The sequence below is a fragment of the Gambusia affinis genome, linkage group LG11, assembly GCF_019740435.1.
Source record: "Gambusia affinis linkage group LG11, SWU_Gaff_1.0, whole genome shotgun sequence".
NCBI lineage: Eukaryota > Metazoa > Chordata > Actinopteri > Cyprinodontiformes > Poeciliidae > Gambusia > Gambusia affinis.
This window is the reverse complement of record NC_057878.1, coordinates 17,813,225-17,831,229: the sequence shown is the minus strand read 5'-3', so window position 1 is coordinate 17,831,229 and position 18,005 is coordinate 17,813,225. Positions and strand designations below refer to the sequence as shown.

Below are 18,005 nucleotides of genomic sequence, written 5' to 3'. Positions count from 1 at the left end.
CTACTGATGTGCTATGCACATTAAACATTGAATCTTCCTTTATTTATTAAAATATGTAAACATTTAATTCCCTTTCTATCAGGTGGTGGTACACTTAGATGTAGAAAATTGTAACAAAATGTGCTTTGTTTTTTTCCAATTGTACTTTCAATATGCAAATAAGAACTAAATAAATCCACTTTATGACTAAAATGATATAAATACTAGATTTTAATGCAAATTTCCTACTGTACCCTTCAGGGGGTTCTCGACAAAGTGATAATTGTGCTGTTTTCAACCTCTGCACAAAGCAGCGAAAATAAATAAAGAGCAAACACAAAGAAGAAGAGATAGATCATCTATTTATTGTAGAGGAGGTGCTGTTTTGTTCCTCCTGTCCTTCTGTGTTTGACACAGTGTGTGAGCCTGGGCAGTGTGGGTGTATTCCTCTGTGGATACAATCTTGGTAATATGATGAGTAATTCTAGTTGCAGGTTTTTTTGTGCACCTGGGAGCTAATAGCGCCATTATTTAGTGTGTGTGTGTGTGTGTGTGTGTGTGTGGAGTGTGAGAAACTCTCCCTGCAGAACATGTGTAGATATATCAGGAAAATAAAGTGCTGTCCCCTCTGGGAGAGCAGGGTCACTGGAGAATGTTAACACAGGTGACCCAGAAGAATAACCTGTAAACAGATTTCAGTGACCTGTGGAGAAACGTGCTGAATAATGGCAGATCGATAACTCGAATTGGCTCACTGTGGAGGCTTTTATTAGGAAAATAAAATTCCTTTTTAAAGGAATTCATACTTCAAGTTAGAACCACACCTCAGTATAGTTTGGGGACCGAAGGGAAGACTTAAAAGAGGAGCAAAAACAGTAATCAGCAAAGACAAAACATAACGTATGCATATGCTTTGATCTAAATCGTCCAATTGTATTTCTTGCTGAGTGGTTATCCTGCTGACAGATCTTCTATCTGTTGCACATTTTCAATCAGTTTTCTTCAGTGTTGCCCTGGAGAAAACTGAGCAACATTGGATTGGGCAACACAATTTTCTTGCTGTGATTCAAGCACAAACACATAGTGATGCTTCCACCGCCATGTTTTACTGTATTAATAATGCCTGTACAGTGTTAGTTTTTCGACATACTTATCATTTTGTATGAAGACTAAGCAGTTCAATTTGACTAAATCATTTTTTTTTTTACATTTTTAATAGACTCCAGATTTTTTATATTTGCTTTTCAAAAACTATTTTGTTTTGGATCCCTTCCCTTCCACATTTGCTGTTTTTTTAATGGTCGTCATAAAAATTTAATTCCAATAAAACACAATGACGTTAGGGTTAAATGAAGTAACAAATTGTAGAAAAGCTAAAGGGATGTGAATACTTTTGCTGAACATTGTAAATAAATGCGTAAAAGATTATTCTTCAAGATTTTCAATAGTCACTGATAATTTTATTGCTAAAAAAAATAACATATCAAACTGCCAGAGATCGGTTCATTCAGCGATTCTGCTTTAGTGGGATTTCACATGTTTGCTATATAAAAAAATAACTGTTAAATGAGGCAATCCCTCTCTCTCCCTTCCTCCAAACTGTGTCTCTATGTGGTACCACTAGGCAACCGTGGGCGCATCACTGGATATGCAAAAGTGCGCAGGAGCCGAGCAAAGAAATCGAAGCAAAAGAAAGGGACGTAAGCGGCCAAAAAGAGCATCTGTTGGATCTTTGTATCAGTGGAACAATGAGAAACCCGTCGATGTTCCCATAAGAAGGAAAGGAAAAGCTGCAGGAAAAGAGCCCTGGCAATCGAGCCTCCAAAAATGACGACAGCGGGACGGTGATATTCTTCTTCTTCTTCTTCACATCAAGCTCTATATTTATTTTTTTATTTTTTACCATATGCCTGGAGTTTATCTCGTGTGCGCACACAGCACAAAGAAAAGAACTGGGAAACCAAATTATCTCCAACGCAGTCGCCAGTGCGCGCATGGAGGTTTCGTTTAATTGAATCGAATAATTACGCAGAGACGTTTATATTATTTGTGTTTTACAGAGCGCAGGGAGAGAGGGGGGATTTAAGTTTCCAATGAAAACTTACTGCGAGAGCGGCTCCAGAGCAAGTCGGTTAAAGCCTCAGCTTTTAAGGGGAGAGATGAGTGATTCACGACGCAGTAACTGATAAAGCTGTAAAACCTGGACTGCGACTGGCGCGTTTCGGTACCTCATCCTTGAGAGTCTCTATTTATTTTTTTATTTATTTCTGATGGCTTCTTGTCAAGTCATGCATTATTAAGATTTCATGGCTTTAGAGAGCAGCAACAGTGGTGTGTGGAGAAAGAGGACAGTGGAAGTCTAACAGGAGGGGTAAAGACATCATACTTTCCCAAACAGGAGACATTGCGCACGGCTGCAGCAACTACCAGACTTTTTTTTTCTTTTTGAAGAACACTGAATCTTTTGGTATTTCTTTCTGTCATCGTAGTATGTCTGCACTTCGAAAGAAATTTGGGGACGATTATCAGGTAGTGACCACCTCCTCCAGCGGGTCCGGATTCAATCAGCCTCCCCCAGAGAAAAAGAAGAAGAGGCAACGCTTTGTGGACAAGAACGGACGTTGCAACGTCCAGCATGGGAACCTGGGCGGTGAGACTAGCAGGTACCTCTCGGACTTGTTCACCACGCTGGTAGACTTGAAATGGCGCTGGAATTTGTTCATCTTCATCCTCACCTACACGGTGGCTTGGCTCTTCATGGCCTCCATGTGGTGGCTAATCGCCTACATCAGAGGAGACCTCAACAAAGCGCACAACGACAAGTACACTCCATGTGTGGCCAACGTGTACAACTTTCCTTCTGCCTTCCTGTTCTTCATAGAGACCGAGGCCACCATAGGCTACGGCTACAGATACATTACAGACAAATGCCCCGAGGGGATAATTCTGTTTCTGTTCCAGTCCATCCTTGGATCGATCGTCGACGCGTTCCTGATCGGCTGCATGTTCATCAAGATGTCTCAGCCAAAGAAGAGGGCAGAGACGCTGATGTTCAGCGAGCATGCGGCGATCTCCATGCGTGATGGGAAACTCACTCTCATGTTCAGGGTGGGAAACTTGCGTAACAGCCATATGGTCTCTGCACAGATCCGCTGCAAATTGCTCAAAGTAAGTGGTGGTACTTTAATAAGGAGCGACATTTCATAGTTTGCAGCAATCTCACATCATACGTTTATGGTTTCACAATTTAAAAGAAAGCTAAAGAAAGAAACAGAAGGGACTGAGAGAAATAAAAGGAGGAAATCGATATAGAAAGGCCTAAAGATTGATTCAGGGAAAGTTCTTGTGTCATAAATTTGGATGTACATCTTTTGAAAAGTTAACAGTTCAACAAGTAAAGGAAAGAAATAAATCTCCAATAGTTTCTTTACACAGAAATTTTATTTTTGTTCATTTTGATTACATCTAATAAAAACATATTACAATATTACATAGAACCAATGAAAATTATACTGCACATTAATGGGCCTGGCTTCAAAATCCTCCAATGTTCCACTGGGGCCTGTTGACCTTTTCCTGGCACACTTTTTCTTCCACTGAACTTCCCATTAGGATACTAGCAATCAACACTTTGTGAACAGCGGGCTTCTTCATCGATAACCTTTGGGTTTCACCCTTCTCGTGGAAGGTTTCAGTAGCTGCTGCAGCTGACAAGTTAGTTTTTTTGTTTGTTTTAAGTTATAATAAACAAAATTAATATAAAAGTGCTTGAAATGTATCAAGTATTTTATAAAGCTTTGCGATATGCACTTTACTTTTTGAATTGAATTAATAAAAAAAAAAAAGATTTCTTACAAATTAAAATCTCAAAACTTATTTCAACAAGTGGAGCCTGTATAGCAAACCGATAGATCAACTACACGCATAGTGATGTATTTAAAGTGAGATTTTAATTATAATGGCTCATACATAAGGAAAATCCAAAGTCAGTGCATGAGGTCATTTCTAAAGAAGTTGGCTTCATAATGGAATGCTTAGTGGAAGGAAAAAGACCAATCTTCCCTTTTTATAAGTTTTGACCGAGTCTGCACTTTGACCATCTTGCTAGATTATCTCAGAGCTCTTCTGGGAATACATGGCTGGAGGACCATCGTTAAATGAAAGGGTATCACACCATTTAAAACTTTAACGGAAAATAAATTAACAACTGAAGTAAAGCGTCACCTGATAGTTTAACTCCAGATTTCTATTGCTTTGTTGGATGTCAGTTCAATAGAGACTCACACTCTGAGCTTAGTGTATCAACAGTCAAAGAACATTTTTCCATTCGGTGCATGTTTCTAATGAGAGTCAAGGCGCCATCTGACTTGCAGTTGCTGATCTGCTGCAAAATTCGTTGTCAGTTTATAGTCAGTACAGGTCAGAATCTAAAATACAGACATTCCTTACAACACAAAATACTTCATCCAAACTTAATCAGTTTTTGGAAACAAAAGAGGTTAATGCTTTTTTTTTATTATTGAGATTGAGGCATGTGTAAACCAAGATTTAAAGACAGGCTAAACCTGGACTCATTTATTCATCACTGATTATAAAATGTACTAAGGCATTATTAGTTACAATGTGTGTTAGTGATGGTTTCTGTTATTAGAGGATCCCCATGTGTGGATTATCCTAAAAAATAGCCTTTTACCTTCAACGACTAAAATTTGTTAAAGACAAATACAGTAATAGTTGAAAAATACTGTACAACTTAGAAAATTTCTAAAGACATTTAGAATACTCTAACTTGGAGTATGTTTAGGCAGTTTAGAACCATATGTATTTATACTTGTGTTTGGACAGCACAGAAAGTGAGTTTCAGACAGTATTACCTCATGCATAAATGACTGAATGCAGTGTTTTCAGCTGTCTGTTTTAAGGTCCAGTGGATATCAAATTCAAGCTCAAATTGACGTTGTGAGTGTATAAGCTTCACATTACAAAGTTTCTGTATTTAGTATAAATTGAGATAAGATTATCAAATTATGAGGCTACCAAGTAGATTTAGAGGGACCAAGATCTAAAAGCTGTTTTATTAATTTTTATTCTTACTAACCAGTTTCTCTTGTCTATTTCTGATGGGACGCATGACATATATGAACATATGCCATTGGCAGGGAAACAAGAGATTATCATTAGGCCCTGCACATCTTTGCTGTTGTTGGGAATATCACCTTTATGTCTGTCCCACCTCTCCCCAGATCCATGCTTAAACGGTTACCAAAGGTGAGTCCCTTCCTCCAAGGGAAGGGATTTGCCTTTACCATCCTACATGGATGGTAAAGGTATATGGCAAACCATATAGCTGGTTTTCCAACAAACCAACTATATGGTCCTTAAAGCAGTTGGCGACTGGTGGCTTAAAGTGCTTTTAGTTTGATTATCATAGCCTCCTACATCAATTTGCTGTGTAAATATTTATCAACTTCTCTGTAAAATGCACTCCAATAAAACCATCACAAGAGCTAAAAAAATTATACATTTGTATAAACATACAAAGGTAAGATGTTTTTGAGGTTGTAGTCATTTTAAGATGGTAAAGACTTTGTCCAGACAGATTGATCAAACCAAATTTGCTATGTTTAAATTTTTGTTTTTCGGTCATAACGCAACATTTATGTACCGTGTTGGTTATTAAGTAGGTACAAAACATCCCAAGCTGGATATAAAGTGACGGATTGTCAGTACAAAATGTCAAGCTGTAAGCTTCATTTTGTATCTGAAAAGTTGGGTGTAAAAATTGTCCATTTTTAATGTGTTTCATGGGGGAGGATCTGTGGTATTGCACCACTTCACACCTCTATTTTCTGTGTAGATGACTATCAACTTCTCAATGATTAATTGTTGAATGCAAACATGACTTTCTTTCAAAGATGAATAAAATAGCTTTTGCAGAAATTGGATTGGATATTTTTGAGATTGGAGGGTTTTTTAATATGCTAGAGGTCCACTTCTGTTTTGGCCCATATCCGACTTCTCGTCAGCCTTGGCTTTCAGAACCAACTTATTTGGATTTTTACTAAAGCAAGACGCTATGAGAGTTAGGATCTGCAGTTAAGATGTTGACCTATTTTTATCCTTTTATTGCAACTTATATGATACACATCTCTCCTAATCTTCCTTCTTATTGAACATCTGTGTTTACTTTCTCCTTGCCCAATCAGTCTCGTCAGACTCCTGAGGGCGAGTTTCTTCCACTGGATCAGCTGGAGCTGGACGTAGGTTTCAGCACTGGGGCTGACCAGCTCTTCCTCGTCTCACCACTCACGATCTGCCATGTGATTGACACCAAAAGCCCCTTCTACGACCTCTCACAAAGGTCCATGCAAACGGAGCAGTTTGAAATTGTGGTGATACTAGAAGGCATCGTGGAGACCACAGGTAGGCAACAGCATGTTCTACGGTCAGCACTGCTGAAAAACAAAGACAGAGATTGTTTTACTAAATGTTGCTGCATACAGAGGAAGGTTGTGTTTTTTTATGTGCTTTTGCAGCAAATCTGATTGGTAATATTGAGCCATTTCATGAGTGTTAACTGCTCAAATTCAGCTGGGCAAACAATTGTATTTGATTGATTTTCATTTTTGAGGGAAACACAGCAATAAGCAGCTAATAATGAGATTGATTTTCATCTATTCAAAAGGAAGGATAAATTAGTGTTTCAGATTTTAATGGAAAATTTTGCTTTTGAACCCCACAGTGCAATTCTACCGTTTTTTTTTCTTTTTCTTCTTCAATGTGATTTTTCAGAGTTCTGTGCTTGGCTGTGTAAAATTTCTTTTTCTCATCAGAAAAAAAAAAAAAAAAAAAAAATCCATTCCCCGTTTTTGTGCCTGAATACCGCTGGCTGCTGTTCTCGGAGGGCACAATCATTTGCTTTTCAGGGTCCCTTTGGAGTTACAGAATTTTATTTCTTTCGAGACTAGTGATGCCGCGAGTAAAACTCCTCTATACGGTCATTTTTAAAATTCAATCGTTTATTTGACACAGTTGATAATAAAGTGCCGCACACAGAGCTCCTTTAGTGTTATAACAGTTGTAACGAACCACTTCAGAGGAAATGCAGCATATGGAGATGTGAGAGGATGGTAATTAGTGAAGCAGTCATGTCCTAGAGAGGCATGATGGGGATGTTTTGCAGTTTTATTAAAGTTTTATCGTGGCTGAGTATGATCTGACACATAGTGTGGCCCTGGAGCTCAGGCCATCCAGTATTTATGCTGTATCAATCTGCTGGGACCAGACATATTAGAGAAACTAGGTGTATGTTATTAAATTATATTAAAGTACTGCACAGTGCAGCATGTTCAAAATGTGGAGTTTTTGATTTATCAAAATGCGTTTTGGTCAGTATTAATCCAGATAGAATAAAGAATTAAAAATGAAATATGGCTTGAAAAAATATTACACATTTTTGTCCCATGAGCATATTATTGTTACATTACACATCATGTCAGGTGTTCATTTGTGGATTTAAACAAAGTTTTATCAAATATTACTCAATAGCTCAAACATTGACCTCTTAATGAACCTCAACTGTTTACTTCTTAATAGAATATTACTGCCATAAATTAGTGGGGTTTTTTTGTGCCATAAATTTGGGGTAAGTTACAACTGTTGCCTAAAAACCTTTTCAGTAATATAATCATAACATTTTGGTTATTATTAGTTTTACTTTCTTCACCACTATCATATTCTTCATTCTTCAGTCTCACTTCTTCTATTCTAATCAAGTTTATCTCTATAGCACATTTCAGCAACAAAGTAGTTCAAACTGTTTACATTATTGTGGCATCATACAGTCATCATTTATAAAACAAGCAATTAGCATAACCTTTTGTCAAATGTCATCATCAAAATCATCAAGCAATTACATACATCAAGTATGTTGTTTAATGTTTTACTTGCTAGGGATCAAAGGTAAAGAGGTGGTCTTCAAAGCTCAATTTAAGGAACTCAGTGTTTCAGCTGAGACAAAACAAGACGAATATCCAAGTAAACCATTTTTGTGATTATAATTATTATACATAATCTGTCCCTTTGTGAAAAAGTTATTGACCCCTAAACTGTTATGTTTAGTGCTCACAGCTACCATCTAGCAGCTCCAGGAAAAGCTGACAACAGCTCTATGTTCTCTCCACTGTGGCCTAGTGGAGCGCCAAAACTTTAGACAGAGCTAAAACCATTTCCAGACTGATAGATGTGTTTTTGGTTCTGATCTATTCTTGAGTTTCTTTAGATCAGGAAGTGATTTGTTGTTGTTTAAGATCTCTTAGTCTACTTGATATTGTGAGACAGGTTGCATTTATTTTCTTGATCTGGCCTGGGTGTGGCTTGTGACATTGAGCCAAAAATATAGTTAATCACTCAAGATTCATAATTTAACAAAGCAGGGCAATTAGTTTCCACATAGGTTATTTCAAATAGCTTTTTTCACATAACTGCAAAAGGCATCACTACTGACAACAAAGCTAAAAAGTTGGAGTTTTATTGTTTACAATCATAAGTACTTCTGAAGTGTAAAAATGATTGATTTATTAAAGTACTTTTTATGGCATGTGTAATGTTTATTATATTATAATGTTGAATGTGTTCCTAGTGTTACAGAAAAAAAAGAAAATGAGGTTCCATTTGAGAAATATATTTTATAATAAAAATTAATTTAATATCAATTATTAAAGTGATATATAAATACACCTTTGGCTTAGAATATCAAGAAATCTGCAACTGTGGAATTAATTGGTGATTTAATTCAATTTAATAATTTAATGATTCCTGGGCCTGAAAAAGTAAGAGACAAGGGTTTCAACCTTTTTTGAATGACCTTTGGAAAAAATGTCCAGGAATGTGGATAGTGTAATTAGCACATATTTTTAATGGGTGTTTATTGTCATAGATGTATGTGCTTTCTTGTCTTTTCTCCCAAAAACATCCTAACTTCAGATCAGCTGCAGTCATGTGAAAGTTGGTGGAAATGCTGATGTAGAAACAATCTATAGTTAAAAATTGATGTACAGTGAAAGTCTGAATCCTTCGTCGCTCTCATTTCTGGCCAATGTAACTCTGTTTCCATGACAACCTCTCCTCGAGTATTCAGGATTGCAGCGATGCACTAAACTTAGATATTTTTTTGTTTCTATGGTATAGGAATCATTACACAGTTTCAGTAATGAATAAGGCAAATGTGCAATGCTGAATATGAAATAAGTTCGCTGCCTCAACAATGTCACCTGTTATTTGTGATGATCTTGTCTGAATTATGAAAAGCACTCAGAGGCATTGCTGGGCCATTAAAAGCTCACCAAAACAGGTGATCCAGCAGAGAAAGAATGAGATAAAGCATTTATGAGCCCTGCTTTTCTGTCTACTAGAAAAAAAAAACAGCTGCGCAACTAACAGTGTCACTTGTTGGAAAAAAAATTAGCTAAAATACTCTTCTGTAGCAGAGTTTCACCATCACTTTCTACTGGATGCCAAGTGAGAAAATATTTACATTGTGACATGGGAATCTTTTCTCCTGGAGACTACAAAGAGTAATAATTATGACTCTTTCTTTCTCTTTGCACACAAGAAAACATCGGAGAATAAAAGAGCTCTGTATGCTCACACTACGTATGAAAGTCAGAGGAGAATATAATCTCGCCTCACCTTCATGATCACCAGTGTGTGCTACATTTTCCAAATGAGATCTGACAGATCATATCTTCACCTAAAGTAACAGCACCTGCAGCTTTGTGACATTGGTGCAAATGTTATAACAGAAACAGAAACGGCAGTCACTGTTAACTCAAAAAGATGTAGGAGACTAAATTATATTAATAGGATACAACAATTTAAATTCTTTCAGTTAGCGTTACCAATTTGAAAACTGAATTGCCATTAAAGTTACATGTAGTTATTGGGACAATAAAATTGTAGACACGGCATCTTGCTTTTTGGGGGCTTTTTAGAAAGACATATGACATCTGTTACAAAAAACTCTCTTGTTTTTCTTTTTTATAGTTACCATCTCTGTTAAAAAAAAGGAGCAAACAAATTTTGAAGATCTAGAATTTTTGTCATCATTTTTATTAATTTTACAGTTCAACCCAAAATTCGACATATTCCTTGTACATCTAGATTTAAAATGATTTTAATTCAACCAAAATGTTATAATAGGATATAGAAGAGAGATCTCCAAAAATGTTAGAGATTTATTAATGTAAAAAAAAGAAAGAAAAGAAGTATATGAATACATGAATGTATGAATAGTTTTGGACTTAGAGTCATAGCTCATGGTGGTGTTCTTATATTTTTGTCATGTGTTAGGGATTACAGAGTCTTATCTGTATTCAGTCTGCTCCTCTTCTGCTTGCTGCAAACTTTACTTTGTAACCATAAGAGACTACCTAATGTTTATTAGGTTTTGTGTGGATAGTAGCTGGTGCTGGTGTTCTTTCCATCATCTCCATGCGTGGCATCAGAGTCTCAGCAGTATCCAGACAGCTCTGCTTCTGCCTGTTCTTCCAGAGTGTGAATCACTGACTTAGCTGCAGTTGTTTGGCTTTGTTTTTTATTTTTGCTTTTTGCTGTTTTTGCTTTAGTAGCTTTTGTTCAGGCTCCAAATTTAGCTGTTTCCTTGTTGGATTTTGCTTGATTTTCACATTTACATAACGTTGTTAAGGGGACTATTGCTTTGGCATGTTCTTGTTTTGATACATTTAACCTATTGCTTGAAAAGCCTTAAGACCTTTTGGCATTATGGTATGAAATTAATGACTGATGGCCAAATATACTCTCATATTGGTAGTTAAGTACATGAGTTCTGATGTTAACATAGAGAAATGCATGTTAAGATCAGAACTATGCTTGAGCCACACAGTAGACATGCAGTGTGCTTCATAATCTAGTAGTATATTTTTTGTGTGCAAACCGGAATACTTCAACATCTTTTATAAGCTTTCAACCTGTTGCTCTTGGCCACGTTTTTAAAAGAATGCTATTAATATTACAAGACCCTCTTATGTAGTATATCCATGTTTCCACCAAACCCCAAGGTTAATGACTGATACCATTAATGTAAATAATGGCAGTGGCAGCAAAACATCGCATAACTCTAGACAGAATGAGCTTCTAGGTTTATTAATCATAGACATGTCAGATTTTATATGTGTAGTTCATCACATTGCTTTGGTGATGTGATTCTCAGAATAATAATACAGGGCTTGAGTGCTGTAGTAAAGAGGTTTGCACTATGTAAAAGAGATGCACTGACCAGGCTTTTACTGACAGATGCTGATTTCCAGTTTTCTTTAGTCCATCAAATCCATTAAAGAACATGCTGGTTTTTGATGCATTCACTTGCCGAAGGAAGTGGGATTACTTTTCATTTTTGTGTCGTACAGTTGAGAATGAATAACCAATTTGAAGAAGCACTTTTTGCAGCTGTCACCTGAAGTAATCTTCCGCTGTATTACCTCATCAATCTCTTACTTCCTAGTGGAGAGTTACGGCCCAATCTTAGCAACATTTCAGTTTCATGAGGTTTGATTTGTTTATTCACAGCTCGTTCTAGATCCAACCACAGAATTTAAATTGGAGCTCAGGCTTTACCACTCAAATTCTTTTTTACCCCTAACCATTGTGTCTTAGAGCTGAAGAGGTTTAGGAAGTAATAAATATCACTGGTCATGGAGCAATGGCCACCATTCCTTGTCTTTGTGTTATTTTTTCCATAAAGGTGCATTTTAACTGTTACAAGTTAATATCAGAGAATACATTCCTGAAGTTGTGAAAAACAGTGTCTGCTTTATTAGACTTAGCTTTGGACAATAGGCTTAGGAAGATCCCTACCCTTCAGGGCATTAATATCTTCACAGTAATGAACTGAATAAAGCGATGAATCTTTATATGTCTTTGTCTTCCCCATTAATCTGTTTCTTAGAATAACTGTAGATGTTACACATAAATCATGGAACAGATTTATCACTCAAAAAACAATCAGGACTGCATCAAATCCGTCACTTTTCTGTACCTGTTTAATCTTGCTAAGGGTGTCAGAAAACTGAAGTCATCTGGTAAGAGGTAAAGTTCAACTTTGGAGGGTTTTGATCTTTAGGCATTTCAAAGTTCGATTCAATCATGAGTCAATTTGCGGTAGTCTCCACATTCTGACCAAATTAACAAAATAATGATCCCAATACCCCTCTTTTCATTTGTAATTAAAACAATCCTTCTTGGTGATCTGCAATTCCTGCTACATTCTGGAGCGTCCTGATTAACCGTTCTTATTTGGTGCATGCAACACACTAGCAGCCATGCATAAGAAAAAGCTTGGTGATGGTAACATATGACTCTGTGGTGAAAGCTGTCCACGCATCAGATGACAGAGCTGTCGTAACATCTTTAGTCAACCTGGCACCTGGTTTTGGGGGATCGTCCTGTTAGAGGTTGGATGTTAGCACAAAATTCATGATCATGAGCTGCAGTTAACTTTGCCATTTGTTTCAATATTTCCAAGTCGTAGAGGAGCTTTGACAATTCATATTATGTTGTTCTTCTGGCTGATGACAGGAGACAGAACATCTATCTTTGGGCGAAAGTACATTATACCCTTCCTTATGTTTGTTGTGTTTCTTAATATTTTTATTCTAGTGGTACGCAACTTACATATGGCCTGTGCTCTTATGCAATTTATTTAACTTTCAATGCTTATGGCTTTGTTATCCCAAGCAGAATGAAACGTTTAGGTGTCCCGTTGTTTGCTTTAGAGTTGCTCCCCTTATATTCCTCAACATCAGGGTATTAAACTAACATTGAGCTTATAGTGAGTTGTTACATTTGTTAATCAATTTTAAATTGTCCATGTTTGCATAGACAAAATAACAGACTTGATCATATATCCCTAAAAGTTAGACATGCAGCCAATTCATTGTGGGGCAACACAGGGACACAAAATGATCCTTTCCCTCACTTAAGTCAATCTTACCTGCATGTCTATATAATGTAGGAGAAAACCTGACTACTCAAAGAAAACCACTCAAATACCTGAGAAATTCATTAATAATTAATCTATTTAATAATTAATAGAACTTTACTTTTAATAATTAATTTCTTTCACTCTTCAAAATGTCCCAAATGTTTCACTAGTCCTAGGACATGCTCACATTTCCTTCTTATTTGATTTCTGCTTTAGATTTTAGTGATTTAGGGAGAAAAAGAGCAAGTATTTATAAAAAAGAAAGATAAAAAAGCATATATATATATATATATGTGTGTGTGCTTTAAGGTCATAAAAACCCAAAGTCCAAATTTTCAGGAGATAAGAATTTAAAGCTAATTATAATACATATCTAATGTATTACATATCTAATGTATTACTTAACTGTAACTAACTGCAAAATATTGTATCCTTTATTCTGATAAGTGGATTTTACTGGAAACATGAGACTGGAAACAACCATTTTTAATAGTATTATTCAATTATTTCCCTTTCTTTCATTTTTGTTGAGTCACTCATGATTGAAAGATTAAATTAATAATTGCCTTATCTCAGTAGACTTCAAGGTTAGTTAGATAGTTCTTGTGGATGTTATTTACATTTGTATCTTCAACAATAAAGACATTCCAAGAATTAAAATAACACATTTTTATATCAAAGTTAGCAAATTAAAACTTTTTATTTACTTACTTTTTTAAATCAATTGAGACTATGAACTGTTTCCATTGATAAATTCATTAGGAAACCCCACTTCTGGCTCATGCTTCAGTACAACAGCTCTTAACTTCTCAGCTTCTACACATGAAATCCTCAAACCCTCTCTCTCCCTTTTCACCTCCAATCATCCTTGAGTTTTAAATACCTGGTGGGGTTCGTACTGGTCCTGCTTACTTGGAAAGTCATCTTAAACTTAAGCCAAATGTCATCAGCCACCACCAATGTCAACACCACCACTGTTTTGATTTAGACATGGTTTGGATTAGTGAAGCTCATATTTAACAATCTGCTCAGTTGTTAAGCAATATATTGTCCGTTGTCACATCTCGCTAAAAGTATTATTATTAAAGGTACTCACTGATTATGTTGATGTATTTGTAAATGAACAGGAGTCTTTAACAGATTTACATACATTGATAGCTAAAGGAATGTTTAACTTACATTGTATAGTAAATTGATGTAAATTGATCTTTCTTTTTAAAGAAATTACTGCTGGGAGTGGATAGATGATTTGTGTCCTCTGCTTAAGATAAGGTAGTCTTTAGGTATGCAGGTCCTTTAGTCAGATTAGCTCTATGTTTGTGTTGATTAGTAAGATTTTATAGCCTGGACTTCTGCTTGTTCAGGGGTCTCACTTTTGGTCAAGAAAAAATAACTTTTCAAACGTTACTTCAGGTGAGGCTGAAAACTTTTGGCCCTTTCCCATGACTAACTTGCTTTTAAGGCTAAAGCTAATCATTTCAAGGACAAAGTACTAAAATATATGTGCCGAAGTCCCACAACTTATTTGCCCCACTTTTATGTAACTCAGATTTTATAAGTTTTACAAAATGCATATTTTATTTTCAAAGAAAGAATTGAGTGATCAACTTTTTTTTCCTAAAACACAAGTTCCAAAATATGCATTCAGTCTATGCATACAGTCTCATCAATCTACCAATATTTTCTCTTAGCAAGCTGCAGAATAATCACACTTGTTAATTTTTGGGGGATATTTGATCACTCTTGCATAACTTTTTGGATCAATGCTTTTATCATCTAATGCAGAGTGTCATAAAAAAAAAAGTTGGTGAGTATAATCAACAAACTCAAGCCTTCCGTAAACTGGAAGATGCTGGAACACCAGTAATTTCATATAAATGTAGACTGAGAGGCTGCTTTCCAAGATAGCACTGTTCCAAAATCAACAACATCACACCAAAAAATTATCACAACAAATAAGTTTAATATTTTGGTATTTTTGGTGGTCGCATCATGCTGTGGGCCGGTCTGTTTTTCTTCCAGTGTTATTGGTGCATTACAAAAGGTGGATGGGATTACGAAGGAAAACTATATCCAAATTCATCAACAGCTAGATGGCTGAAACTTGGACAGAATTTTGAAATTCCAACAAGACAATGAAATATTGGAATGAATGTTGGCATGGAGAAATGGCAAAATTAGGCTTATGGTAAGCCTCTGAAGTGTAGTGAACATTTTTGGTCTTCTGTGGGGAACCAGTCGATTTGAATGAGTTGTCGCAATTCCCATTAGAGCAGCAGGGGAAATGTCCAGTCAGACGTAAGCAAGAATCTTTTCAAAAGTACACAAAGTATGTGATATCTCTGTACATTGCAACGTTTAACCAGCCATTGCAAAAATGTGTGTCCTATATATATTATTTCAACCAAGTGTGGAAAACCAGAGCAAATTAAAACCAGTCATTCATTGTAAAACTTGATGTTTTGAAAGTTTAGGTGGTAATAGAACAGACTTGCCAAATTATCATCCCCAGGATGATATTCATGAGAGCATGTGAAGATACGACCACGATTTGAAGCCTAGCTGAATACCAAGCAGAATTTAGAGTAAAAGCCAAGTCAAAAGGTAAAAAAAAACAAGTGAAAACTAACCCTCCCAAACTGTTTTTCAATTCAAGCTTCATTGTGCAGCGATTCATACGTAAAAACTCCAGATGCAGCATCAGATGCTGACAGCTGGAGTTTGCTGTCAGCATCTCATGTTGCTGCCACAAACTGCTTCAAGGCTCAAAGGACACCTATATCAGAGATGTCAAAGGCAGAATTTTCCGTCAGGGGAAGGGAGCTGGTCGGCGTCTCTGTGGTCTCTGAGTGAGTGTCAGTGTGTACAGGAGCAGGTGCTTGAACAAGGCCAGGCTGGCAGCCAGTGGCACACTATACAAAATTTCTGCTGCTGTGCAGCTCTGCAAACAGGCGATCATTGATGAGGTAATGATAGAAAGTGCCTTGCAAATATACTCAGATTTCTTGAACATTTTCAAATTATAACCAAAGTTCAATTTATTTTACTGAGTTTGTGACAGGCCAAGCAGATCTTAAACGTGACGTAGAAGGAAAATAATTGTAATATTTTTTGTACAGAGCTGAAAAGTGTGTCATATACATCTACAGTCACCTCCCTTTTAATATCATGCCCATAAATAAAGTCTAGAGCAATTGATTGCCTTTAAAATCACTGAATTGGTGAACAGTCTACCTGTGTGTTTTTTTTATCTCACTATAAATCCAGCTGTTTTCAGAAGGTTAGGAAATAAACAGTATCATGAAGACCGAGAAATACAGCAGGAAAGTTAGCAAAAAACATCTAGAAAACTTTTAAAAATAGTTACGCAAATTAATGCATTGGAAATTTAGGTAACTGTCCCAGTTAGACCAGTAATACAGTCCAACTTTGTGAGAGCTTATCACCAAGCCAGAAGCAATCTGTTGATTAGCGACGCTGATTCTTAAGATCCCAAAATAAACTGTAGCTGCCAGTAACAGACGTTTAGGTTTCTGCAGCTAAGAAACTAATCAGCAACTAAATCCATTTTCCAAAAACATTTTTGTACGAATGCCACACAGTAATATTAAGCATCAGAGTGAGTAATTTAAGACCCTGCACCTGTCAGATTAGAGACTTTTCAGCTGACAGAGATAAAAAAGCTGATCAGTTATTTCCCGTAGGACTCATTTTCAATAAAGAACAAAAAGATGTTTCATTGCACATTGGTTTGTCCCTGAAAATTTCAACAGCATTTTTTTTTGTTGTTTTTTTATTTTGGCATTTCAGTCTTAAAAAAACCCCTCTGCAAGCTCTGAAGTGTTTTTAAATTCACTCATTGGCAATGAAAAGCAGTGAGCATAAAGTGTGTCATCAGCATAAACCTTTTATCTTTTTGAGAGATTTGGCTTTTATGCAAAATGTGCTGTGTGTATGATCATTACTGTTGCAGTTAAATTCATAAAATGTAATAAATAAATCCAGATTTGAAATGTTTTCCAGCCCATGCTATAATTGCTGAGCATTTCTTTTAGGGCTTATGGGAATGTAGTTTGCTTGGCAGCGATTCAGTTCTCTTAATATTCATTAAGTTACTTGTGTTTGTGTTTCCTGTGAGTTTTTCTGCCTCTTTTTATGTGACCTGTTTGCTGACACAGCATGGCTGTAAAACAGGCAAACACGTTCCACTCACTGGCCCACTAAAAATCTGGATGTCGAGGAGGGATTCACAATTTTTTTTATTTATTTTTTTGCTTATGTTGCAAATTGATTTGAATTGTTTGCAACCCCTTTCTGTTTTATGTAATGCTCTGTAGCCCAACATATAAAAAGAATATCCCAGGTACATTCATATCATCAAATTCCTTTTGTTCGGGTTAGCAGAGCTGGATGCATGCATACTCAATTGGCAAGTAATGTATATTTATTTATTATGCATGTGTACATTCATATAAATATATGCATAATTAGATGTATAATTGTAAACTGCAACGGTAGAGTACAGTCCACGTGTCTTCATCTTCTTTACTTGTTACCTTATAGTCAAGAATAAAAATGGAAATTCTGAAATAGAAGCAAAACAATGCATGATTTTCAGTTATAGACAAAAGTAAGAAAGGTACAGGACGCATTGGCGTTCAACTTTCTTTTTCTATGACACCCCCAAAAAAGTAGGGGAGAGAAATAGAACCCCTTAATTAGTATAAAGTACACATTTTTTAATTATATCTTAACATCTTTGTGTAGACTCAAAAGATTGTAGTGTTGATATTATACTGTTTCCTATGTATGCTGGCATGTTGAAGCACGTTACTTGGGTTCATAGAAAAGGAAATTATGTGAATTTGGTGGAACATTAGGCCCTGATAAGAGTGAGTCTCCAATTCTGTGGATTACTTTAGTGAATATAAATTGGGGTTTTGGAAATTACTGTATTCTGATGCATTATTACGTGGTATTTCACTTTTACCAGTATCATTCTTTTCTTTTTCATACTTAAAGATCA

The 18,005-nt window shown here is 36.1% G+C and overlaps 1 protein-coding gene across 1 annotated transcript in view; it reads left to right on the top strand.

The window, feature by feature from the left end:
- Nucleotides 1–1,601: 1,601 nt before the first annotated feature.
- kcnj3a (potassium inwardly rectifying channel subfamily J member 3a) overlaps nucleotides 1,602–18,005 on the top strand; it is a 38,448-nt gene continuing 22,044 nt past the window's right edge. The window contains exons 1-2 of the mRNA XM_044132212.1: nucleotides 1,602–3,147; nucleotides 6,186–6,402. Of these exons, the coding sequence (XP_043988147.1) occupies nucleotides 2,470–3,147; nucleotides 6,186–6,402 (895 nt within the window). The 5' untranslated portion in view covers nucleotides 1,602–2,469. The remainder of the gene's footprint in view (nucleotides 3,148–6,185; nucleotides 6,403–18,005) is intronic.